This window comes from Pongo abelii, chromosome 4, assembly GCF_028885655.2.
Source record: "Pongo abelii isolate AG06213 chromosome 4, NHGRI_mPonAbe1-v2.0_pri, whole genome shotgun sequence".
NCBI lineage: Eukaryota > Metazoa > Chordata > Mammalia > Primates > Hominidae > Pongo > Pongo abelii.
The window spans coordinates 141,420,508-141,445,424 of NC_071989.2; the positions used below are offsets into that span (position 1 = coordinate 141,420,508).

The 24,917-nt window shown below is 43.4% G+C and overlaps 1 protein-coding gene across 2 annotated transcripts in view; it reads left to right on the plus strand.

The window, feature by feature from the left end:
* The first annotated feature begins 1,655 nt into the window (after window positions 1-1,655).
* HSPA4 (heat shock protein family A (Hsp70) member 4) overlaps window positions 1,656-24,917 on the plus strand; it is a 54,425-nt gene continuing 31,163 nt past the window's right edge. The window contains 6 exon segments of one of the 2 annotated variants that reach the window (NM_001131557.1): window positions 1,656-2,070; window positions 14,670-14,727; window positions 17,097-17,237; window positions 20,060-20,182; window positions 22,929-23,028; window positions 23,695-23,828. In NM_001131557.1, coding sequence (NP_001125029.1) covers window positions 1,964-2,070; window positions 14,670-14,727; window positions 17,097-17,237; window positions 20,060-20,182; window positions 22,929-23,028; window positions 23,695-23,828 — 663 coding nt within the window. In that variant the 5' untranslated portion in view covers window positions 1,656-1,963. 2 annotated transcript variants of the gene reach the window in all.

The following is a 24,917-nucleotide window of genomic DNA, read 5'->3' on the forward strand; positions in this document are numbered from 1 at the left end:
TTTGTCTTTTCAAAGCTGTATAATGTACTGTTGTGTGTATACACTAAATTTAGAAAACTCATTCACTGTCAGTGGACATGTGGATTGTTTCCTCCTTTTAGCTACCGTGAATAAGCTACTATGAACATGGGTATACAACGTACAAATATGTCCCTGCTCTCGTTTTTCCAAAGGCTGTTCCTTGCTGCCTCCACTCTTTTTACTCCCAGTACCCTTTTACAGGTAGCACCTGGTACTTGTCTTTGACGAACAAACAGGTTTTAGTTAGGCAAAATGTGAGAACTGTGTGGCCATTTGCAAGTTTTAATGGTAATCAACCCGGGTTTGGGGTTGCTCCTGTACAGTGAAGTACCTCCTGAGGTGGCAGGAAATGCAGGTATTTAAAGGGAAGGGCATACCAGGACAATGTAATTTCTACTTTGCTCATTCACTTTTAAAATGGCTGAAGGGCAGGTACTCTAGCCTTGAGACCTTCAACTCATGATATACCCTCCAGCAACGGAGAATTTCTTTTTAGTCCTTAAACTATGGTCTCTATTGCTAGTTTTCCAAACTTGAACACAGCCTTTTCCTTTCCTGGGAAGTTGTCCTAGTCTCCACCATTGTGTGCATATAGCACTTGCCATTCTGTACTGGGGTCACCTTTACTTGTTTAGCCACCCTCATGATGGGGATGATCCAAGTTTTGCAGAGGTGAAACTTATATACCGTTCGGGGGCCCTAAAAATACACAAAACAAATAATTAAAAGACAAATCACAGCACATTACTAGAGACTTGGAGATTCAGATTCTCCTTAGATCTCTCTGGGTAATTTATTAGAAATGCTTACATAGATTTGCTTCCTAATCTCAAGCTGGCTTCCCCTCTCCAGAACTCAGCAACTACCTGTTCTCCCAGGAGGCCATGCAAGCGAGGAACCCTGAAGCTTAACATTTATTAACTTCATGTAAAGGTCTGAGCGGACCTTTCAGGCCAGGCAGGGTGTCACTTGCCTGTGTTCCTTGTTAGGGCCTACCACCGGGTAGGTGCTTGGAATGTACTGTGGATTAAAGTCTTAAATCCTGCGGGCCCCTCAATCTATCTAAGGACATGAGTGGCTTAGAGAACGGCGCGACAAGGCTAAGCGAAAGAAAACAAGGCGGTGTGGCTGGGAGTGGGCTCCTTCCCTCCGCTGGTGAGGGTGCGATCTTAGACTCTTGACAGAACCCGACATAAGGGCCGCGTTCCAATGGCGGCCTTCTCCCCTACCGGCCAACCTGCCCCGAGAAGAGCAGAAAGCACCCTGGGGGATCTGCAGATCAGCTTGCGTCTCATTCTGGGGGACCGACACGGTGGAATGCAAGACACCCCACTACCGGAAGTTTCTTTGATATTCAGAAAAACGGCGGAAGTAAGCCGCACCGCTTCCTCAGTATAGTGCCTCGAGCTGGCTCGCCTACTTTCTACGGTAAAGGGAGGTGCTCCACATCTCCATGCAGCTGTGCAGCGCCACAGGTTCCATGCGCAGGCTCGGTTCGTCAAACGCGCTTCCCAGCCGTCTTTCAGCCAGCCACCCAGTCCTTTCCCAGGGTCTCAAGCCAGGACGTGACGTATTCATACGTACTGGGGGCGGGGCCTGAAGGGGGGGGAAATCGCCTGAGCCGGGATATCGCGAGAACATTCCGTTCTTTCGTAGCTCTCGTGCTGCGGCTCAGCTCTCGTCGCAACGAGATCTTTCGAGATCTTCTCCGCCCCCGCTACCGGCGCCTCCTCTGCGGCCACTGAGCCGGAGCCGGCCTGAGCAGCGCTCTGGGTGGCAGTCCCCACTGGAAGGATTTAGGCGCTCGCGTGGACACCGCACGCCCCTCAGTAGCCTCGTCCCAAGAGGCCTGTTTTCCACGCGCTAGCCCCGCCGGGGGTCTGTGTCCTGTCTCGGTGGCCGGACCCGGGCCCGAGCCCGAGCCCGAGCAGTAGCCGGCGCCATGTCGGTGGTGGGCATAGACCTGGGCTTCCAGAGCTGCTACGTCGCTGTGGCCCGCGCCGGCGGCATCGAGACTATCGCTAATGAGTATAGCGACCGCTGCACGCCGTAAGTGTGGGCCGGGCCGGCCGCGTGCACTGGGGTGAGGAGCTAATGCTTGTTCCAGTCTGGGACCCTCGCTGCTTGGGGAACGCGGGCCGAGGAGTCGCCTCCGTTCCAAGCCGAGGTCCCGGTGGGTCAGAGACCCCCAGTAGGTACTAGGACACTAGGGGCCGCGACCCACCATGAGCGTGGGTGTGTGCTAAGCGCGAGGGCCTTTTCCCTGGTGGCCCGTCGGCCGAAGGAAGGCTTCTGGCCGGTACTCGGACCAGCGGAGGGCACGGGTAGGAACTGGAAGGACTGCAGGCCTAGGATGTAAACGGATCGCGGTCCTTTTCTGGAGGGCAGAGACCAGGCCCAGGTCGTACTGAGTCTTTTGAGTCCAACAGAAAGCTCAGAACTTTGCACACAGCAGACGCTTAATAATAGTTGAATTGAACGGGTTCTGGGGCTTGCCAGCCGCGAGACCGTGGAGCGGTCAGCGTCCCACGTGAGTGGGGGCGGGGCAGCGCCCGGAAGAGAGCGAGCTGGAGCAGCCTCAGGCTCGGGTTCCGGATGGACTCGGGATCTTGAGATTGGGGTGGCACGGATAGGAATTTAATAAAATCGGTGCTCTTATGATAACTTTGCAATCGCTTTTGTTTTCCACATTATTTCGGGATATTGTATTATATTGAGTCATTCTCTGTTTTGTGCGCGTTAACCCCTCAATAGGGTTGCACTTTAACGGTAATGCATTCTAACCAGTGTGTTGGCCAAAATTGTTAGTGGCTCAAGTACCCGCCTTGACTTCTAGAACCCATAGTAAGTTTTGGGACCAGCATAGACACAGCTCTAAAAAATGGTGAGTCACTCAGGTCTTTCATTGGTTACAGTAAAACAGTCTGCCTTTTGAATACATGTAGATACATTTTAATCCATTGTCATGTTCTTAGACAAAATCTTGTAAGAAGTTCTGTATTATTTGCCATTTAGGGTCTCAATTCTTTTTTTTTTTTCTTTTTCTTTTTTGAGACAGGGTCTCGCTCTGGCTGCCCAGGCTAGAGTGCAGTGGTGCGATCTTGGTTCACTGCAGCCTCGACCTCCCTGGCTCCTGGCTCAGGTGATTCTCCCACCTCAGCCTCCTAAGTAGCTGGCGTTGCAGGCGTGCGCCACCATGCTTGGCTAATTTTATTTATTTTTAGTAGAAATCGGGTTTCACTATGTCACTCAGGCTGGTCTCGAACTCCTGGACTCAAGCAGTCCTCCAGTCTCGGCCTTCCGGAGTGCTGGGATTACAGACATGAACCACCGTGCCCTGCCCAGGGGTTCACTTGTTATTGATTGATTGAGATGGAGTCTCGCTGTGTTGCCCCAGGCTGGAGTGCAGTGGCATGATCTCAGCTCATTGCAACCTCGGCCTCGGGGGTTCATGCGATTCTCCTGCCTCAGCCTCCTCAGGAGCTGGGATTACAGGCGCGTGCTACCATGCCCGGCTAAATTTTGTATTTTTAGTAGAGATGGGGTGTTGTCGAGTTGCCCAGGCTGGTCTTGAACTCCTGACCTCAAGTGATCCTTCCGCCTCGGCCTCCCAAAGTGCTAGGATTATAGGCGTGAGTCACAGTGCCCGGCCCCAGGGGCTCAATTCTAAGGTCCATTATTTTCACCCTCAATTTTTGTCACATTTCTTCAGCAGGTTTCAGCCAAACTAGATTGTTCAGAAGTCTCACATTTCCTTTCCACTTGTCGAATTTCTGCACCCCGCACCTCCTAACCCAGGTGCTTCCCCTGAAAACTCATCCCAGAAGCCAAAACTATAGTTTGCTGTCCTTTTGCTGAGTTTAGTCTTGTTAACAGTCCTATTAAGGTTTTTTTTTTTTTTGAAAAGGAGTCTCACTCTGTTCCCTACGCTGGAGTGCATTGGCATAATCTCGGCTCACTGCAGCCTCCGCCTCCTGGGTTCAAGCTATTCTCCTGCGTCAGCCTCCCCAGTAGCTGGGATTACAGGTGTGCGCCACCACGCCCGGCTAATTTTTGTCTTTTTTAGTAGAGACAGGGTTTCAACCATGTTGGCCAGGGTGGGCTCGAACTCTTGACCTCAAGTGATCTGCCTGCCTAGGCCTTCCAAAGTGCTGGGATTACAGGCGTGAGCCACCGCACCCGGCACAGCTTTATTAAGGTTTAATTCATATACTATACAATTTAACCAGTTGAAGTGATTGTTTTTAGTGTAGTCACGAAACAGTGCAACCATTACTGTAATCAGTTTTAGAACATTTTCATCACTCCCCCAAAGCCCTGTGCCCTTTAGCAGTGTATTTTCCCTATTTGTACTTTTTAACAATGGGTAGTCTAACTTGGCATCTCCAGGGAAGTGTATTGTGCCATGAAGTTTTTTTTTTAAGCATTAAAGTTTGTTTTTAAGCATTTTAGTATTTATTTGAGAATATCTTTGGATCCGTGTTTTCTTGGTCTATAAAATGTCTCCCCTAAGGAACGGAAAAGGTTAAAGCGCTGAGTTAATTGTTTTGGTCCTTTCCTGCCTTGTGATTGAACACACTTTAGCTCCAAAGAGCGCACAGGAAGAGAATCCCAAGTATTGGGAAGAACAGTGTTTCTATCCTTTCTTTTAGATTATTATCACATGCTCCTGTTTTTCTTTTAGAAAGACAATAGCTGTAACAATTATACCATGAATTCTATTTGAAACTGAGTTGTTTCAGATAAAAAATTTGCCTCAAAGACATTGTGATATATGACCCCATACACCATGGAATTGTGATAAGAAAATTCCATTTAAATAATTTTCCTTACATGTTTTCTTTATATTTTCCTTCATAGTTTTCATTAACTTACAGGCATGCCATACATTTCAAGTAATTTCTGAACTGTATGATTTTGATTCACTTTTATTACTCTGTTTTGGAGTCTTGGGCTAAATAGAAAATGGTAGCAGGAAGTTTTTTTTTTTTTTTTTTTTGGTAGCGGTTATGGAGGGATGGATTTGGAGCTCATACGTACAAAAAGACTGCATGTTGTGGGTTTGTTTTAACGTGAGAGTGGAAATGAGATGCAAGTCTTAGAGGGTTTTTGATGGTGGAAGTACCTCGTTTCAGATTGTGGGTGTAACAATCTGGATTAGGTTTTTGAGGAGCCAGTGGAGTCTCATCCAGAAGAGACCCTTGATTTTCCACCCAATTTAGGCTTCCTTCATTTTATCAGATGTTGAGTGCCTCTGATGTGGTAGCCATTTTTCTAAGCACTGGAGGTACTATGGTGAACAAATAAGGTCATGCCATTATGGACATGGCTGGTGGATTAAACCAAATACTAAACAAAAATATATAGTAATTACTAACTGTGGTAAAGGGCAAGGTGGAAAAGTACAGAATACAGTGAGAGTGTAGAATAAGCGGGTCTAATTTAAATTGGATGGAAGGACCTGGCACAATAGCTCATGCCTGTAATCCCAGCACTCTGGGAGGCCGAGGTAGGAGGATCGCTTGAGGTCAGGAGTTCGCAACCAGCCTGGCCAACATGGTGGAACCCTGTCTCTACTAAAAATACAAAAATTAGCTGGGTGCGGTGGCAGGCGCCTGTGGTCCCAGCTACTCTGGAGGCTGAGGCAGGAGAATCGCTTGAACCCGGTAGGTGGAGGTTGCAGTGAGCCGGAATCATGCACTGCACTCCAACCTGGGTGACAGAGCGAGACTCTGTCTCAAAAATAAGTTGGGTAGAAGGTGCTTTGAAAGAAATACCATCTGAGACCTGAGGATGAGTAGGAGTTTACCTTGGAGGTCACAGTAGGTTTGAGGAAGAGTTGTTCCAGGCAAAAGGAACAGCAAGTGGGAAAGACCTGAGCAAGAAGAGCTGCATCCTTGATAGATTGAAGAGCAGCCACGACTCTTTCAGCTGCTTGAGAGAATGCTGTGAGATGAATCTGAGGAATTAGGCAGAGCCTTGTAAATAATAATAATGATTTTTACCTAGGTGCGGTGGGAAGATTATTTTTTGAGACGGAGTCTGGCTCTGTCACCCAGGCTGGAGTGCATTGTTGCGGTCATGTGTGTACACGCGGCTAATTTTTGTATTTTTAGATAGACGTGGTTTCGCCATGTTGGCCAGGATGGTCTCAAACTCCTGGCCTCAAATGATCCACCCGCCTAGACCTCCCAAAGTGCTGGGAATACAGGTGTGAGCCACCGCGCCCGGCCTGTAAAATTCTTTATTATGGCTCTAACACATTTTCTTCAAACAGGTTATTTCTAACTTTTCGATGTTACAAATAGTTCTTCAATAAGTAGCCTTACATATTTATGTTATAATGTTAATGCTTTTATTTTTGTTGTATAGATTTCCAGAGGTGAAGTTGCTAGGGTAAGGGATATACTGTATATACTTAAAGTTTCAGTAGTATTGCCAGAATTCTTTACACAAATATAAGGGATTAATTTGCAGTAGGAACAGATGTGATTTCTGTACTTCATTGGAGATTATAAGAATTACAATGAGTTAAAACTATAACTCATACCTTTTTTTTTTGCCATAGTGCTCAGAATAATGCCTGGGATTCAGTAAATACTGCCAAAGTATTTGCTAATAATACTATTACTTTTTGTATTTTTTATTAATTTTTTATGAGATTAGGACAGTAAGATGAAATCTATGGAAGTTTACCTTTTGGGTTCTACATCTGTGTACTTTTAAAGTGCAAAGGTTAATTACTGAGGAATTTGCTGTGTTTTTAGGAACAGCAAATCTAAAGTATGAGTTGTTTGGTCTGTTGGGTATCAGCTCTTTTTGGTACTTTCTAGTCCATGGCTAATGCAGTAACCAGAGAGTGCTCTGATTAATGTCTCTATTTCCATTCCAGTTTTGCGTATCAGTTGTATTTGATAGTCTAATTATTGTGGTTTCTCTGAAAAGCTCTTTTTCTCCTATTGTTGAAGAAAGTGAATTAGAGCAACGGCTATTGTAATATCCTGAGAGTAGTTCTGCATACCTTTTTTTTTTTTGAGACAATGTCCCACTCTTGCTCAGGCTGGAGTGCAGTGGTGCAATCTTGGCTCACTGCAACCTCCGCCTCTCAGGCTCAAGCAGTTCTGGTGCCTCAGCCTCCCGAATAGCTGGGACTACAAGTGCATGCTACCGCGCCTAGCTATGCATACACTTATAAAAATGAAACTATGCCTTTTAAAGGACCTATGCCAATTGCAGCTGTTCATAATATCCTCTCAGAATGTGCATAAATATTTGGTCAGTAGTCTCTTTTAAGAAAGGAAAATAGTGATATTGTCTGGCTGAAAAAGGAAGTAATTTCTAGGACTTAAAGATTAGAACAGAGGGATCTTAAACTTGATTTGAATTAACTCCCTGCAATTTGGAATGGAGGAAAAGCAATGTCAGTCAAGCAGCAAATGTGTGAGTACTTCTTATGGATTAAGCAGCATTGACTTGGCATTGTGTGTAGTATAGAGGAAGTGTAAGATAGAGATTCCTGCTGTCTAGTTGTAATCAATGTAGTTAAAATATGAATAACGTAAGCAGCAGTAAATAGAATGAGTCCAATTATGGACAAGGCTGTGTGATACAGACCTAAAATATCATGTTCAAAGGAGATGTAAGCAGTGGAGGCTAAACTGATGAGGAAAGGCTGGAGTGAGACTTGAACTAATAGGATTAGGTAATACATGGAATAAAGGATTCAGATAGTTTGAGTGAAGGATAGAAGTAGGAATGAATTAAGGCTGGCTGTGGTGGCTCATGCCTGTTATCCCAGCACTTTGGGAGGCCGAGGCAGGAGGATTGCTTGAAGTTAGGAGTGTGAGACCAGCCTGGGCAATATAGCAAGACTCTGTCTCTATAAAAAATTTAAAACATTAGCAGGCTGTGGTGGCATGCCAGCTACTTGGGAAACTGAGGTGGGAGGATCACTTGAGGTCAGTGATCAAGGCTGCAGTGAGCCGTGATTGAGTACTACACTCCAAGCCTGGGTGACAGAGTGAGAACCGTCTCTTAAAAAACATAACGGGGCTGGGCACAGTGGCTCATGCCTGTAATCTCAGCACTTGAAGAGGCTGAGGTGGGCGGGTCACCTGAAGTCAGGAGTTTGAGACCAGCCTGGCCAACCCAGTGAAACCTTGTCTCTACTAAAAAATACAAAATTAGCTGGGTGTGGTGGTGCATGCCTGTAATCCCAGCCACTCAAGAGGCTGAGGCATGAGAATTGCTTGAATTCGGGAGGTGGAGGTTGCAGTGAGCTGAGGTCATGCCATTGCACTCCAGCCTGGCCAACAGGAGTGAAACTCCATCTCAAAACCCCAAAAACAAAACCAAAACAAAATAGGGCCGGCTGTGGTGGCTTACATCTGTAATCCCAGCACTTTGGGAGGCCGGGGTCGGGGGATCACTTGAGCTGAGGAGTTCGGTACTAGCCTGGACAACGTGGCGAAACCCCATCTCTACAAAAAGTACAAAAATTGGCCGGGTGTGGTGGCTCACGCCTGTAATCCCAGCACTTTCGGAGGCCGAGGTGGGTGGATCCCCTGAGGTCAGGAGTTTGAGACCAGCCTGGCCAGTATGATGAAACCCTGCCTCTACTAAAGACACAAAAATTAGCTGGGTGTAGTGGCACGCGCCTGTAATCCCAGCTCCTCAGGAGGCTGAGGCAGGAGAATTGCTTGAATCCAGGAGGCAGAGGTTGCAGTGAGCCGAGATGGTGCCACTGCACTCCAGCCTGGGTGACAGAGTGAGACTGCGTCTCAAAAATAGTAATAATAATAATATAATAATAAAATAGGCTGGGTGTGGTGGCTCGTGCCTGTAATCCCAGCACTTCAGGAGGCCGAGGCGGGCGGATCGCCTGAGGTCAGGAGTTTGAGACCAGCCTGGCCAAGATGGGGAAACCCTGTCTCTACTAAAAATAAAAAAATTAGCTGGGTGTGGTGGCAGGTGCCTGTAATCCCAGCTACTTGGGAGGCTGAGGCAGGAGAATCACTTGAACCCGGGAGGCAGAGGTTGCAGTGAGCCGAGATTATGCCATTGCCTCCAGCCTGGGTGACAAGAGTGAGACTTCGTCTCAAAAAAAAAAAAAAAAAATTAGCTGGGCATGGTGGTACGCACCTATAGTCCCAGCTTCTTGGGAGGCTGAGGTAGGAGGATTGCTTGAGCCTGGGAGGCAGAGGTTGCAGTGAGCAGATTTCGAGCCACTGCATTCCAGCCTGGGTGACAGAGTGAGAGACTCTGTCTCAAAACCAGAAAAAAAATCCAAAATGTGTGTATACGTGGGGTTTGGAGTCTGACGGTCCTAATTTTGAATTACAGACTCTAATACGTTTCTGGGCACATTGACTTGACTTGAGTCAGCTCTTCCTCTATACTAACCCCATTTCTCAGAGAATTTAGGATTATCAAGTGTAGGATGCTTAGCACACCACCTGGCACCAGAAGGCTCTGTAATGAGAACTATGAAACAAGGGAGCTTGACCTGCTTGGATGAGAGAGGATTCCTGCCATGGATAGGGATCAGGGATGTAGATAGTGCAAGATTTGAAAGTTCTTGTTGACTGGAAAGTAGTAGATATATTTCCTTTAAATATTCTTGTCTTGCTTATTCCATGTCAAAATCCTCAATAATTCAGCCATTGAAGACTTTTCCGAGCATTTGTTGAGGAGAAGCAAACTGATTGTGGTATATCAGTTTTACTTTTTTTTTTTTAGGACTTACTAGATATATTAGGATTACATAGGAGTATTTACCTAAATGTTAATAGTGGCCCTCTATGGTGGGGGGAGGGTTGTGGAAGTATATATAATTTTTATTTTTTTCTTCATACTTGTCTGTTTTCTAATTTTCTACAGTAAACTTGTACCAAAAAGCATTGACCTAGGTTCTAGTGCTAGCGCTAATATTCAAGTTAATCTTTTTGAGTATCATCTCATTTAAATATTAGGTTTGTTTATGTAAGCTTTTAGTTTTCAAAATCCTTCAATTTGTGCTGTTTCCTTTTTTTTTTTTTTGCGACGGAGTTCGTTCTGTCGCCCAGGCTGGAACGCAGTGGTGCAATCTCGGCTCACTGCAATCTCTGCCTCCCGGGTTCAAGTGACTCTTCTGCCTCAGCCTCCTGAGTAGCTGGGATTACAGGCGCACGCCACCATGCCTGGCTGATTTTTGTATTTTTAGTAGAGATGGATTTCACCGTGTTGTCCAGGCTGGTCTGAAACTCCTGACCTCAGATGATCTGCCCGCCTCGGCCTCTCAAAGTGTTGGGATTACAGGCCTGAGCCAGCGTGCCTGGTGCTGTTTTACATACTGACCCAATTCAGCAAATTGATCATATTCTGTTTTCGGTTGTCATTTTTTAATGGAAGTAGAACTTTTTTTTTAATCTCACATCAGTAGATAATTTTAAAGGTAGCTGACTGGATTTCAGTTACAGTAGGTGAAACAGGACTTTTTTTTTTTTTTTTTTTGAGACAGGGTCTCACTCTGTCACTCAGGCTGGAGTGCAGTGGCATGATTATAGCTCACTGCAACCTTGACTGCAAGAACTGAGTTTTAAATTTTATTTAATTTTAAATAATTTAAATTTAAATAGCCACATGTGGCTAGTGGCTACTTCATTAGACAGCATGTATCTGTAACTGAAGACCTCAGATTTTACATTTTTCATTAAGACTTGGTACGTGCACACACACAACTGAAAAGCTTCATTAAACAATAGTACTTTCACATGCAATGTATACATGTGTTTTCTTTTTTTTTTTTTTTGAGATGGAGTGTTGCCCTGTCACCTAGGCTGGAGTGCAGTGATGTGATCTCTGCTCACTGCAAGCTCCACCTCCTGGGTTCATGCCATTCTCCTGCCTCAGCCTCCCAAGTAGCTGGGACTATAGGCACCCTCCACCACACCTGGCTAATTTTTTGTATTTTTAGTAGAGACGGGGTTTCACTGTGTTCCAGGATGGTCTCGATTTCCTGACCTCGTTATCCACCTGCCTCGGCCTCCCAAAGTGCTGGGATTACAGGCGTGAGCCACCGCGCCTGGCCGTGTTTTCTATTTAAGTTGCTGTTCGTGACTTCTTCCAATCCCTGATTGATTTTAGACCCACACATGGGTTGTGACTTACGGCTTATAAATCATTGTTTTAGCAAGAGAAATAAATGTGTTAGCATTGATAATGTAATTCGGTTTGTGGTTGGTGTTAAGTAGAAATTAAACCAAGTCCAATCAGTTTTAAGAGGTAAAAAGGATTACTACCCTTCCCCCCCACCCGACTGAGTCTTGCTCTCTTGCCCAGGCTGGAGTGCAGTGGCTCGATCTTGGCTTACTACAACCTCCACATCCTGGGTTCAAGCGATTCTGGGGCCTCAGCCTCCTGAGTAGCTGGGACTACAGGCGTGTGCCACCACGCCTGGCTAATTTTTTTGTTTTTTGTTTTGTATTTTTAGTAGAGATAGAGTTTCGCCATGTTGGCCAGGCTGATCTTGAATTCCTGACCTCAGGTGATCTGCCTGCCTTGGCCTCCCTAAATGCTGGGATTACAGATATAAGCCACTGTGCCCGGTAAACGATTACTTTTTATTTGGGGGTTGGGGTGAGTTGAGAAGGCTTTACAGACAAAATAGGTGGAATTTCTAGAGAATACGTGACGGTACTGGGCATTTCAGATGTCAAAAGTGACATAAGCAAAGCAGGAAGATTGGGATGCTTTATTCAACTTGTGTTGATTGTGTGGATGAAATACAGCTGGAAAATGGGATTGGGTTGGGAGAGGCCTTAGGTTCCATATTAAGGAATATAGGTTTTATTTGTTGGTAGTTGGTTTTGTTTGGAAGGCAATTAGAAGCAAGACAGTTTCAAAGTTACTGATGTAGAATAGGAAATTAACCCTTCAGCAGGATTTGCAGGAAAGTTGGGAATTGTAATTGTTTTGAGGAGATAAAGGTTTGAAAAAGGGCTGCAGGAAACAATGGAAGATGAGTAACATTGCCTTTTAGTTATGTTGTGATTGGGGTCATGGTGGGATATACCTTAGAAATTTAGATCTGGTGGTATTTAGAAAGATGGAGGTGTGCCAATTATTAGGCTTATGCTAGGCAGCCTTTTTGAGGTGGAGGAAGTGGGTAAGATTGCCTTGGGCGATTTCCTAAAGGGTAATATGGGCTTTGAGAGGAGAGACATTTACGTGGTACTGAGGATTTTTTTTTATTTATTTGCATCTAGTGTCTAAAACAGAGATTTTATTTGTTTTAGGGATTGGTGACAAAGTTGCAGAAAGGCTGAGCTTGACACCTTTGCTTTTGAGGGGCTACTCCCAGCACTTTCTAGGCCCAAAAGCTTAGGATTTGGAGGAATTCTGGTGAGGTCCTAGGGTGTACCATGTTTGTTCTTCCTGTCATTTAATAGAAGTCATGGCTTCCTGTGGCTGCCCTGGGAGATTGGCTCACAGGGGTTCTTAGCCATTGGTTGTAAAGGACCACTGAAGCCCAGGGAGGCCCAGCATTCTGCCAGTTTCTACAGGGCTCTTAAGTTTATGTTTCTACTAAATCAATAGTTCATCTAATTTAGTCGGATTTGGACCAAGGCCGTATGGTTCCAGAGCTCTTATTTACTCTGTTGACTTGGAAGAATTAGGAGTTCAGGGAGGATGAGAGTCAAAGCTTCAGACATCACCGAGAGTCCTGACTTCATTGCTTTCAGGTTGCATGACCCTGGATACATTTATTTACTATCTTTTTTTTTTTTTTTTTTTTTGAGACAGGGTCTCGCTTGCTCTGTTCCCCAGGCTGGAGTGCAATAGCATGATCACAGCTTTACTGCAGCCTCAGCCTCCTGGGTTCAGGTGATCCTCCTGCCTCAGCCACCCCCACCCCATGACTTCCTCCATAGCTGGGATTACAGGTGCTCACCACCATGCCCAGCTAATTTTTTTTTTTTTTTTTTAATAGAGATAGGGTTTCGCCATGCTGCCCAGGCTGGTCTTGAATTCCTGGACTCAAGTGATCCACTTGCTTTGGCCTCCCAAAATGTTGGGATTACAGGCTTGAGCCACTGCGCCCAGCCAAATTTACTCTTTTTTGTTTTGTTTTTGAGACGGAGTCTCGCTGTTGTTGCCCAGGCTGGAGGGCAATGGCGCGATCTTGGCTCACTGCAACCTCCGTCTCCCAGGTTCAAGTGATTCTCCTGCCTCAGCCTCCCGAGTAGCTGGGATTATAGGCCCCTGCCACCACGCCCAGCTAATTTTTTTGTATTTTTAGTAGAGACGGGGTTTCATCATGTTGGCGTGGCTGGTCTCGAACTCCAGACCTCAGGTGATCTGCCCTCCTTGGCCCCCCAAAGTGCTGGAATTACAGGCTTGAGCCACCACGCTCGGCCAAAATTTACTTATACTTATTAATGCCCTTTTTTGTTTGTTTGTTTTGTTTTTGAGACAGGGTCTTGCTCTGTTGCCAGGCTGGAGTGCAGTGGCACGATCTCGGCTCACTGCAACCTCCGACTCCTTGGTTCAAGCAATTCTCCTGCCTCAGCCTCCTGAGTAGGTGGGATTACAGACACATGCCACCACGCCCAGCTACTTTTTGTATTTTTAGTAGAGACAGGGTTTCACCATGTTGGCCTGGCTGGTCTCCAACTCCTGACCTCAGGTGATCCGCCTGCTTCAGCCTGCCAAAGTGCTGGGATTACAGGCGTGAGCCACTGCACTTTTTAAGCATAAGCACAGAGTTTTTATTTAACCTTCAAGCAGGTTTCAGTTTTGCCTCTCTAAAAGAAGCAGTAAATGGATTAAATCAGGAGATAGTGTATGAATTGGTGATTTAGAAGAATGTTCAGAAGTGGGGTTAAAGTTCCTTGTCAGAAATTCTGAGTCCTGGCCAGGTGCGGTGGCTCATGCCTATAATGTCAGCATTTTGGGAGTCCAAGGTGGGTGAATCATCTGAGGTCAGGAGTTCGAGACCAGCCTGACCAACATGGTGAAACCCTGTTGCTACTAAAAATACAAAAATTAGCTGGGCGTGATGGTGCATGCCTGTAATCCCAGCTATTTGGGAGGCTGAGGGATGAAAATCACTTGAACCTGGGAGGCAGAGGTTGCAGTGAGCTGAGATAGGGCCACTGCAGTCTTGCCTAGGCAACAGAGTGAGACTCTTGAAAAAAAAAAAAAATTGAGTGCCTGGAAACTAGTTGTAGAAAAATTACTTTTTTACTTATTTAATAGGGCGAGAGTTGTTTTCAGGGTTTGTAGACTATATTCTTGGTGAAGTTGTGAGCTGTCTTAAAAATGTTAATTGATACATTGACGTGAGGGTACATTATTTTATACTGGGATTTTGAACAGGAGACTTGAAAAATAATTAGAGGATGATAGAGACTGTCTAGCCCACCTCTCTAGTATTCTAGACAGGTAGTTATCACATCAGATCTGTGCTCCAGCATGTAAATGACAGGACTCAGTTGTAAGAGGCAACCCGTTCCATGGACAGATTTACTCAATAGAAAGGTTAAAATCATAGATTTGTACCATTAAAATATATGGCATTTTAGCTGACACTCAGATCTTGCCTGCTGTGCTTTTGGATTTATTATTGCAGTAAGATTTAATTCTTAAGTGTGTTTTTTGTCTTCTAGGGCTTGCATTTCTTTTGGTCCTAAGAATCGTTCAATTGGAGCAGCGGCTAAAAGCCAGGTAAAGTTTCATTTTTTTCCTAAAATGACTTATTTCTCCTCTTCATCCATGTGTTCAGCAAGTAGTTGAATGCCCATTATGTGCCTAGCACTAGTAGGCCCTGGGTATACAACTGACAGATACAGACCTCTTCTCTGTTCTCATGTACAGTCAGCCCTCAGAATTCCATGGGTTCTGCATCTGTAGATTCAAACAACTGTGGATCAAAAATATTTTTGGGAAAAAATACAACACTGGAACAATAAAAAATACAAATAAAAACAATCCAGTGTAACAACTACTTACATAGCATTTACATTGTATTAGGTGTTACAAGTAATATAGAGACAACTTCAAGTATACAGGAGGATGTGCGTAGGTTATAGGCCAATACTATGTCATTTTGTATAAGGGCCTTGAGCATCTGTGGATTTTGGTCTAATTCAGGGGGTGCCCTGGAATCAGTCCCCTGCAGATACCCAGGAACCACTGCTTCAGTGAGAAGCACATAGCCTTAAAATAGCATTAGCAGTATAATCTGTTTAATGCAAACTACCAGGGTGTGTTTTGTCCAGATCTTGTTAAGCAAGGCTTGCTTGTTCCTTGATATTTTACATGCTCCTTAAGTCTGTCTTGTTGGGCCTTTCATCTTACTCATATATAAGGTAAGTGTTGATCTTGTTAAACAAGTTTCTCAAGGAAGGAAAGCATACCTCTAGAAATACATTAAAGGACTTGCTGTTAGTTTACTCGGTAAACCAGGAACCTGACGTAGTTGCTGGTTTCTGAATAACCAGAGCAGCAGAACCCCAAGAGTTCTGTTATTCTAAGTGTCTGAGATATCTGTAAAATTAAGGAGTTGCATGTTTGACCTTCTTATGGTTCAGCCTGGAGCAATCCCTATAGGGTGAATCTGTTTTTGAATGGGGCAGGGCCTAAAATTTATTAGCCTAAAAAAGTGGTGTTTGGCCAATTGGTTTTTAATTAAGTTGGATGTTTTATGGTTCATTTTCACAGTGTTCAAGATCTTTTAGGAGACAGCAGGTAGAAAATATTGGGCCATTTTGAAATCTCTTCCTTCTAAAATTTGAGCAAATCGCTCCTGTTTTTTAAACCTGCTTTTCATGATTGAGAAACAGTTACTATACTAAACTGGCTGCCCAGTTCTAGGTTGATACAGTTATTGTGTTACAGAGTTTCTGTTTGGCAGCTTACTGGAGGAAGGCATGATTTGGGAGGCCTCATCTGTTTCACAAAAGGACTTCTGTGTGTTCCTTTCATCTAGTTGATAAAGGAGCTTACTACATCTCCTGCATTGGGAAGAGGAGCCTGTAAATCTTAAGCAGAAGGTCATTCTGGAATTTTTTGAATGTTTTTGTCAGCATTTTCCCCTCATAAATTGTGATAGTTTATTCTAGAGGAATTAGAAAACATAGATAAAAAAGTGTAAGGAATTTGAAAGTCACCTGTTCAACCATTATCCAAAAATCTTATAGACTTTGTCTTACCACCTTCTGAAAACTTTTACCTGTTGATATTTCATTGTATGAATATCCCATAATTTATTTAAGCATTTCCCTGTTATTAACCATTTAGGCTGTTTCTAGGCATCTGCTATTACAGATTATACTCTCCCAATATCCTTTTGTGTTCATTTTTGTGTACTTAGTATGATTTTTTTTCCCCTTTATGAGAAATTTGTTTCACTGGAATTTTTTTCTTTTCTTTTTTTTTTTTTTTTTTTGAGGATGCAGTTGCCCTATCAGCGCAACCTCCACCTCCCAGGTTCAAATGATTCTCATGCCTCAGCCTCCTGAGTAGCTGGGGTTGCAGGTGCGCACCACCATGCCCGGCTAATTTTTTGTATTTTTAGTAGAGACAGCGTTTCACCATGTTGGTCAGGCTGGTCTCGAACTCCTGACCTCAAATGAGGCCCTGGCCTCTTTCAAACTGCTGGGATTACAGGCGTGAGCCATGACACCCGGCCTTAACTAGAATTTCTAAATCAATTTATGTATTGCTGAGTTGGTTCCTGGAAACTTTCAACCATAAACTATGGGCAATTTTTAAAGGCTAAAAGTTATTTTATGTAAATGTTTATTAGAAGTTTAAGAACAGAAAATACTTATGCAAGTGTAATGACCTGACTTCATGGGATATAGGAAGAGCAGGGCTCTATTTTTAGCCCTGCCATTCTGGGACCCATGCAAATCCCTCCTCCCTCACTTCGCATGCTAGTAGGCACCATTTAGAAAAGTTTAGGGTCTGAAGAAACCGAAACCAAGAAGGAGACTCTATAAAGTTAAAATGTTGCTAATTTAATCTGAGGCTGTTGAAATAAAAAAAAAATTAGTAGTAGTCTTTCCACTCTTTGGTATTCTTTCTCTTAGGTAATTTCTAATGCAAAGAACACAGTCCAAGGATTTAAAAGATTCCATGGCCGAGCATTCTCTGATCCATTTGTGGAGGCAGAAAAATCTAACCTTGCATATGATGTTGTGCAGTTGCCTACAGGATTAACAGGTATAAAGGTAAGGTTGTCAGGTTAATGCCTTATAATTAAAATGCATTATTATATTTTATCAGTTCAATATCTATCTGTACCTTTCTGATGTGAGATTGTAATGAAAATGCTTACAGATGATTAGGGAAAGCTTTTTTATAGTAAAGACTATTTGACATTTTTTGAATGATATGGATTTTGGTTGGGAGCCGTGAGTGGTGCTCTTAATATGGGTTGGAGGCCTGGGTAGTGATGGTTTGAAGTTAATACGGCCATTGCTGCTTGTTTTGCTCACTGATGCAGTGGGCTTTTTAGCATGATTTTAGGGAATGACTTCTGGAAGAGCAGGCAAAGGAATCACAGTTTTTTTTTTTTTTTTTTTTTTTTTTTTTTGAGGTGGACTCTTGCCCTGTCACCCAGGCTGGCGGGCAATGGTGTGATCTTGGCTCACTGCCACCTCTGCCTCCTGGGTTCAAGCGATTCTCCTGCCTCACCCTACCAAGTAACTGTGATTATAGGCGTGTGCCACCATGCCTGGGTAGTTTTTTGCATCTTTAGTAGAGACAGGGTTTCACTGTGTTGGCCAGGTTGGTCTCGAACTCCTGACCTTGTGATTCGCATGCCTCGGCCTCCCAAAGTGCTGGGATTACAGGCGTGAGCCACCGTGCCTGGCAGGAATCACAGTTTTAAGTCACTAGCAGATAGATGGACATACTCTTGGAGATAGGACTTAATTTAGAAAGAGATGTTCTTTTGGGGAAAAGTGAGTTTGGTCTTTATCTCTGGTACATCTAGTGGAGTCTCTGTGAAGTATGCAGTGAACTGATCCCAGAAAAAGAGGTAAGAGGCTGGGAGATGGATAGGGTGGACACATTTGCCTTTCTTGCACTCAGAGATAGTAAGAGGAATCCACGACGGGGGGTGGGGGTGTGATTGGCTTTCCAGGCAGGTGAGTTTACGGAGAGATTTGGTTTTGGAGGCCAAGAATCAGGAGAACAGGCTGGAAAGCCAAGAAATGTTGAGAACCATGAGAAAAAGGTAGTCTGCTGTTGCAGTGTAGCCGATAATTTAGTTGTATTTAGAAGTGAAAAATTCTGAAAACTAAAGAATGATGACTGGGTTTTCTTAAAATATCTGTGGTAGTTAAGGACAGTTTGAATGGGATAGTAAAAGATGAAGCTGAAGCACAGGAGAGACAAAGGGGTTAAAAAGGGAGGTGAAGAAATGTGCAATATTTATTAGAAATAAGAAATAAATAAAAGAAATAGGATAGGTATTGGCAGATTTATTCATAAGCATTGCAAGAAGCAAAGGAGAAAAAGACTAGGAAGAAGATTTGGGAAACAAGTAGATGCAAGTCTAAAAGTGGTGGAATTGACCTCAGAATTAGGCAAATAGCAGGGAAGAAAGAGATAATTTAGAAAGGGCACCAGGAGGGATATTTCTCCATCTTTATCATGCAGTAAAGTAAGAACTGTTCAATTCTAAACCATAATAAATTGTGGTTGGGCTGGGGAGTGAGAAGGTGGCACGCAAGCTGAGTTAGGGCAGCAGCTAAAAGAAGAGAGCAACATGTTCTATTCTGGATTGTAATTGGGGAATATGGGCATGTAGGATGGGTTGGGATTATTTTAGGCAGTCTTCAACATTTAAAATTCGTAACTGTTACCAAAGTTGCAGACTTTTATCTGGAATAGGGCTTTATCTTGAAGCTTTGTTCATTCATTATTGTTACTTATTTTAATTTTTTTTTCTTTTTTGAGACAATCTCACTGTGTTGCCTAGGCTGGAGTGCAGTGGCACGATCTAGGTTTACTGCAACCTCTGCCTCCTGGGTTCAAGCAATTCTCATGCTTCAGTCTCCCTAGTAGCTGGGATTATAGGCACGGACCATCATGCCCAGCTAATTTTTTGTGTTTTTAGTAGAGATGGGGTTTCACCATTTTGGTCAGGCTGGTCTTGAACTCCTGACCTCAAGTGATTTGCCTGCCTCAGCCTCCCAAAATGCTGGGACTACAGGTGTGAGCCACTGCACCTAGCCCATCTTTTATTATTTAATTCAACCAGTATTTATTGTGCCAGATCCTGTTCTAGGTGCTGGAGCTATGGCAGTGAACAATCAGACAAATGCATGTCCTCAGATTAGATTGAATCCTAATTGTGGAGATGGATAATAAACAGTAAACACATTAAAATACACATAGTATGTCAGATAGTAAAACAGTTTCTACCAGCAGCCTCTTTATGGAGGGACAGTGTGGGTCATGGTGAGCTACACTGATTTGTCTTTGCAAAGGAACTTTTCTTAAGATTTGTTGTTTTACACTGTGGTCCTTCATCTCCAAGTATCGTGTTTGGTTGAAAGCTAAAATAGGCTAGGCGTGGTGGCTCATGCCTGTAATCCCAGCACTTTGGGAGGCCGAGGCAGGAGGATTGCTTGAAGCCAGGAGTTTTGAGACCAGCATCGGCAACAAAGCAAGAACCCTGTCTCTACAAGAAAAAAATAAATTAGCTAGGTATGGTAACGTGCTTTTGCTCCCTGCTACTTGGGAGACTGAGGCAGGAGGATTGCTTAAACCCAGGAGGTTAAGTCTCCAGTGAGCTGTGATCATGCCACTGCGCTCCAGAGAGAGAGAATGACAGAGAGAGAGACCCTGCCTCCAAAAAAATAAAAAAAGAAGCTAAAAGTGACCTTCAAGGTATTACTTCGAAAACTAGCTTTTTTTTTTCAATCCCCTCTTGAGATAATGTTGCATTGATAATGGGAAGCATTGTTCATTTTAGCTTTTAGGGCTAGGACATGAAGAAAGAAATATAATAAGTCTAGGCCCCTTTGTTGTTTTCTTGCAGGTGACATATATGGAGGAAGAGAGAAATTTTACCACTGAGCAAGTGACTGCCATGCTTTTGTCCAAACTGAAGGAGACAGCTGAAAGTGTTCTTAAGAAGCCTGTAGTTGACTGTGTTGTTTCGGTGAGTTTGATCCCTATACGTTATTGGGAATTTGCATGAAGAAGCAGAGAGAAGAAAGCTGCTAATTTCAAGTAAAGTTGTTTTTTGTCTCAGGTTGTAATGGTTATTTAAAAAATTTGTCAGGCTGGGCACGGTGGCTCACGCCTGTAATCCCAGCACTTTGGGAGGCCAAGGTGGGTGGATCACCTGAGGTCAGGAGTTCGAGACCAGCCTGGCCAACATGGTGAAACCCTGTCTCTACTAAAAATACAAAAATTAGCTGGGTGTGGTGGTGGGCACCTGTAATCCCGGCTACTCGGGAGGCTGAGGCAGGAGAATCACTTCAACCTAGGAGGCTGAGGTTGCGGTGAGCTGAGATCTTGCCATTGCACTTCGGCCTGGGCGACAAGAGCAAAACTCTGTTTCAAAGAAAAAAAAATTTATGAAACTAGTCTTCATTTTGTTACTCTCTTCTGCTGCTTAGCTTTTGCTCAGGCCTCTTTTGTTATTCTGCCTGTTTAAATCTCTTCTGTACTTCAAGGTGCATTCATCTTAGCCTGCCCACTTCTTCCTGGATTTTTTTCATCGCCTAGCATAGCACAGGGTAGCCACTCATTTGTTGAATTAGTTGGATACCTCTAATTGTAAATGGCACTTGTTCTCTATTTGTATTTGCTGTTGATATCTAGCGTTAAAGACAAAGGCAAGGACTGGGCATGGTGGTTTAATCCCAGCACTGTGGGAGGCCAGGGCAGGAAGATTGTTTGAGACCAGCCTGGGCGACACAATGAGATCCCTGTCTTTACCAAAAACAAAAACAAAAACAAACAAACAAAAAATTAGCTGGGCATGGTGGTGCACACCTGTAGTCCCAGCTACTTGGGAGGCTCATTCGAGCCCAGGAGTTTGAGGCTGCAGTGAGCTGTGATCACACCACTGCATTCTAGCCTGGACAACAGAGTGAGACCCTGTCTCAAAAAAATTATCCAAAAAACAAAGACATGGCAGCAGTTGACTTTATCTTTTGCATATCCGTGTTAAGATGGAAGCCTGGCTACTGTAGCTTTGTGCTTTAGTATGGTGGAATCCTTAGGGACTGTTGAAATACGTGTGGTTACATTGGCTTTGCCATCGTATCTCCTCATTCTGCAATTGTTACCTGATACTTTAGTTTCGTGGCCTCTTTTGTCTTAATGTTGGTGCATTGATTGGCAAAGCAAGGACTGTTAGGTGGCTTTTTCACCCCAGAGTCTGTTGCCTGGCGGATTCCTTGGTCCTTGGTTATTGTAAAGTAGAATTGACATTTGTCAGAAAGAATTGGATTATAGTTGTGTACACCATTCTGGGGATAGGCTTTATTCTTTATAGAAGAATGAAAATTCTGTGTTCCTTTAAAAAGCTCAGATTCAGTGACCTTGATTCCCCAGTGGCTGATACACCAGATCCTGTATTTCTTAGATGTTTCCTACCTTTCCTCAGCTCTCCATTGGTCTCCCAGATTTGTTTCCATTCTTCCATCTAGTGCCCCTAGCTTTGATCCTTCATAACACTCTGTGTGGGAGTAAAATTTATGTAAAATATTGGAATGCCTAAGTGTCTTTTCCAGTTTTGGGTATCAAGTTAAAAGGTGATAGTGTTGAGTCATGTTTGGGCGGGGCCTCAAGATCACACTTGAGTTTTGGTAATTTGCTTAGGAGGGTTCACAGGCCCTAGCATATAGCTATTCTCATGCTAAGATTTATTGTAGTGAAGGGATACAAAGCAAAATCAACAAAGGGAAAAGGCACATGAGGCAGAGTCTGGAGGAAACCAGGCACAAGCTTCCCAGAGTCAGCATGTGCTTAACTCCAGCAACAGGTTGTAACAATACGGGTGAAATGTCCTCTACCGCAGGAGTTCTACCTGAGCCTGGTCCAGGGTTTTTTTCTGTTTTTTTTTGTTTTTTTTTTTTGGAGACTGAGTTTCGCTCTTGTTTCCCAGCTTGGAGTGCAGTGGCATGATCTTGGCTCACTGCAGCTTCCATCTCCCAGGTTCAAGCCTCAGCCTTTGGAGTAGCTGGGATTACAGGCATGTGCCACCACACCCAGCTAGTGTTTTTTTTTTTGTATTTTTTGTAGAGATGGGGTTTCACCATGTTGGCCAGGCTGGTCTTAAACTCCTGACATCAGGTGATCCACCCGCCCTGGCCCCACAAAGTGCTGGGATTACAGGCATGAGCCACCACGCCTGGCTAGTCCACGATTTTTATCAGGGGTCAGTCACATTGGTACCCTATACCTAGCATGAACCAAAATTCCAACTCCCAGAAGGAAAGCCGGTAGTCAGCACAAGCTACATGTTTATATAAACAGTTTAGGTACAGTGAACCACTCTTAATCATTTAGGGAAATTTTTTCTATTGATATAGTGAACTGTTTGCGAATCAAGATCCTAGATGCCAGGCAAGGACCAACATGCAAGCAGGCGTTTTCTAAGGATATCAGTTTCTGGCCTTTATATTAACTCTTCTCTGCTGTCACTACTTTAGCTGTTGGTATTTTGGTCTGCCATGTAATGAGTATATGTAAGGTAATGGTATGGCTATATGTTAACCCTAACACTGCTTACTAAACACTCTAACTTTTCCCTACTAGTTTGAAATATTTTCTTGATCATATACAGAATAAATTGCTGTAGGTATTTGATGGCGTTCCTGGATTTTACTAACTAAAATTAGAATCTATAATACAGTAAACATCCTTTTTTTTTTTTTTTTTTTTTTTTGGAGGTTCCTTGTTTCTATACTGATGCAGAAAGACGATCAGTGATGGATGCAACACAGATTGCTGGTCTTAATTGCTTGCGATTAATGAATGAAACCACTGCAGGTAAGGAGGACTGTTGATTATTTTTTTGACTTGGTTAATCTTGAAGGTTGTGAAATTTTAAAACCCCAGAGTTTCTTGCTCTTTATTTTGCTTTCAGCACTGCTGCTCTTGCTTACCACTGGGGTCATGGTGTTTTTGGATACTGTGTCACTTGTGAAGAATTAATCTGACCAGTGCTTTTTGTGTACCTTTATAGCATGCATTTTGGTATTTAAACACATGCTTGTTGGGGAAGGAGCACACTTAGCGTGTGGAGCAGTGCTTTGAGTTAAAGACTGGTCTTCTCTTAGACTTGTGGACTGGTAGAGTCAGAGGAATGGGACATTAAGCAGCATCTCATGGACAGAACATGTGGGGATGTTAACATAGCATAGGGGTAGAAGAGATCCAGGAAAATATATTTGGAAAATGGGGGAAATGGCTTGGAGAAAATTATGCCAAAGTCCATTGGCAACTGTAAGGAAGTCTAAGTGAATATCAGTATTTAATTCTTGGAAGATAATCTTTTTCTTGAATAAATTATACAGTGCTTATGAAGAATTTGATTTCTAAAACATAACACATGTAGTTGCATTCATTATATATAAAACCTCTTTTTTCCTGCTTAAATGAATTTTATTTACTTAGATGTTCTTATGTTTAATTTTTGTGTTTTTTCTTCTGTAGTTGCTCTTGCATATGGAATCTATAAGCAGGATCTTCCTGCCTTAGAAGAGAAACCAAGAAATGTAGTTTTTGTAGACATGGGCCACTCTGCTTATCAAGTTTCTGTATGTGCATTTAATAGAGGAAAACTGAAAGTAAGTATATATTTTTTTTCCAGAAGACTGTGTTAGTAGTATGGTAATTAAGAAATTTTGAGAGACAATGATTTTTTCTCATCTACAATATGGGAGAAACAATGCATACCTTACAGGGTTATTCAGAGGATTTTTTTTCTTTTCTTTTTTTCTCTTTTTTTTTTTTTTTTGAGACAGAGTTTCGCTCTTGTTGCCCAGGTTGGAGTGCAATGGCGCTATCTTGGCTCACCGCAACCTCCACCTCCCAGGTTCAAGCGATTCTCTTGCCTCAGCCTCCCTAGTAGCTGGGATTACGGGCATGTGCCATCACGCCCAGCTAATTTTGTATTTTTAGTAGAGACGGGTTTTATCCATGTTGGTCAGGCTGGTCTCGAACTCCCGACCTGAGGTGATCCACCTGCCTTGGCCTCCCAAAGTGCTGGGATTATAGGCGTGAGCCACGGTGCCCAGCAGTAGGATTTTTTAACATGTAGTTCCTTGGTGAATTTTACATGGGGGATTGAGAGGGTGGTACAGGTGCTCTGTCCTCTTGCTCATGAGGTTTTGAGTGTTCTGGAAAAGGGGTTTCTTTTGGATTCCAAAACAAACTGGACTAGGAATTACAGATTTCTAGAAAGCCTAAAGTTTAAGCAGTTTTATACACACAGAAGTATAGAAGGCAAGGAGGGGCCAGAGGGTGATCTCTGTCATAGTTGAGTTTGCTGGTTTATGCTAGTTCCACAGTAGGGTATAAAATTCTCTGTCTAGATGATTTTATCTAGAATTTGGTGAAGAACCAAGGATTTCTCAAGTGTTTGCTTTAATTATTTGAATTGTATATTAAAATTCTTGGTGCCAAGGTCTAAATTGACCATCTTGTACCCATTGGAGATTGGTGGAGAGGGATTACCCCAAACTAAATATTTGGTAATTTTGGAGGCATTTTGAGACTTTATTTGTTATGGTCTTGTTTCTTTGAAAAATAGACGTTTCCACTTTATTTTCTGGTTTATATTGTTTCTAGGTGGTTTTGTTTTTAAATAAAAAGAAAGTGAATCTTTTAGATAATTGGGAAATGAGAGATTTGTGATTTTGCTTTTTGACAGCTAT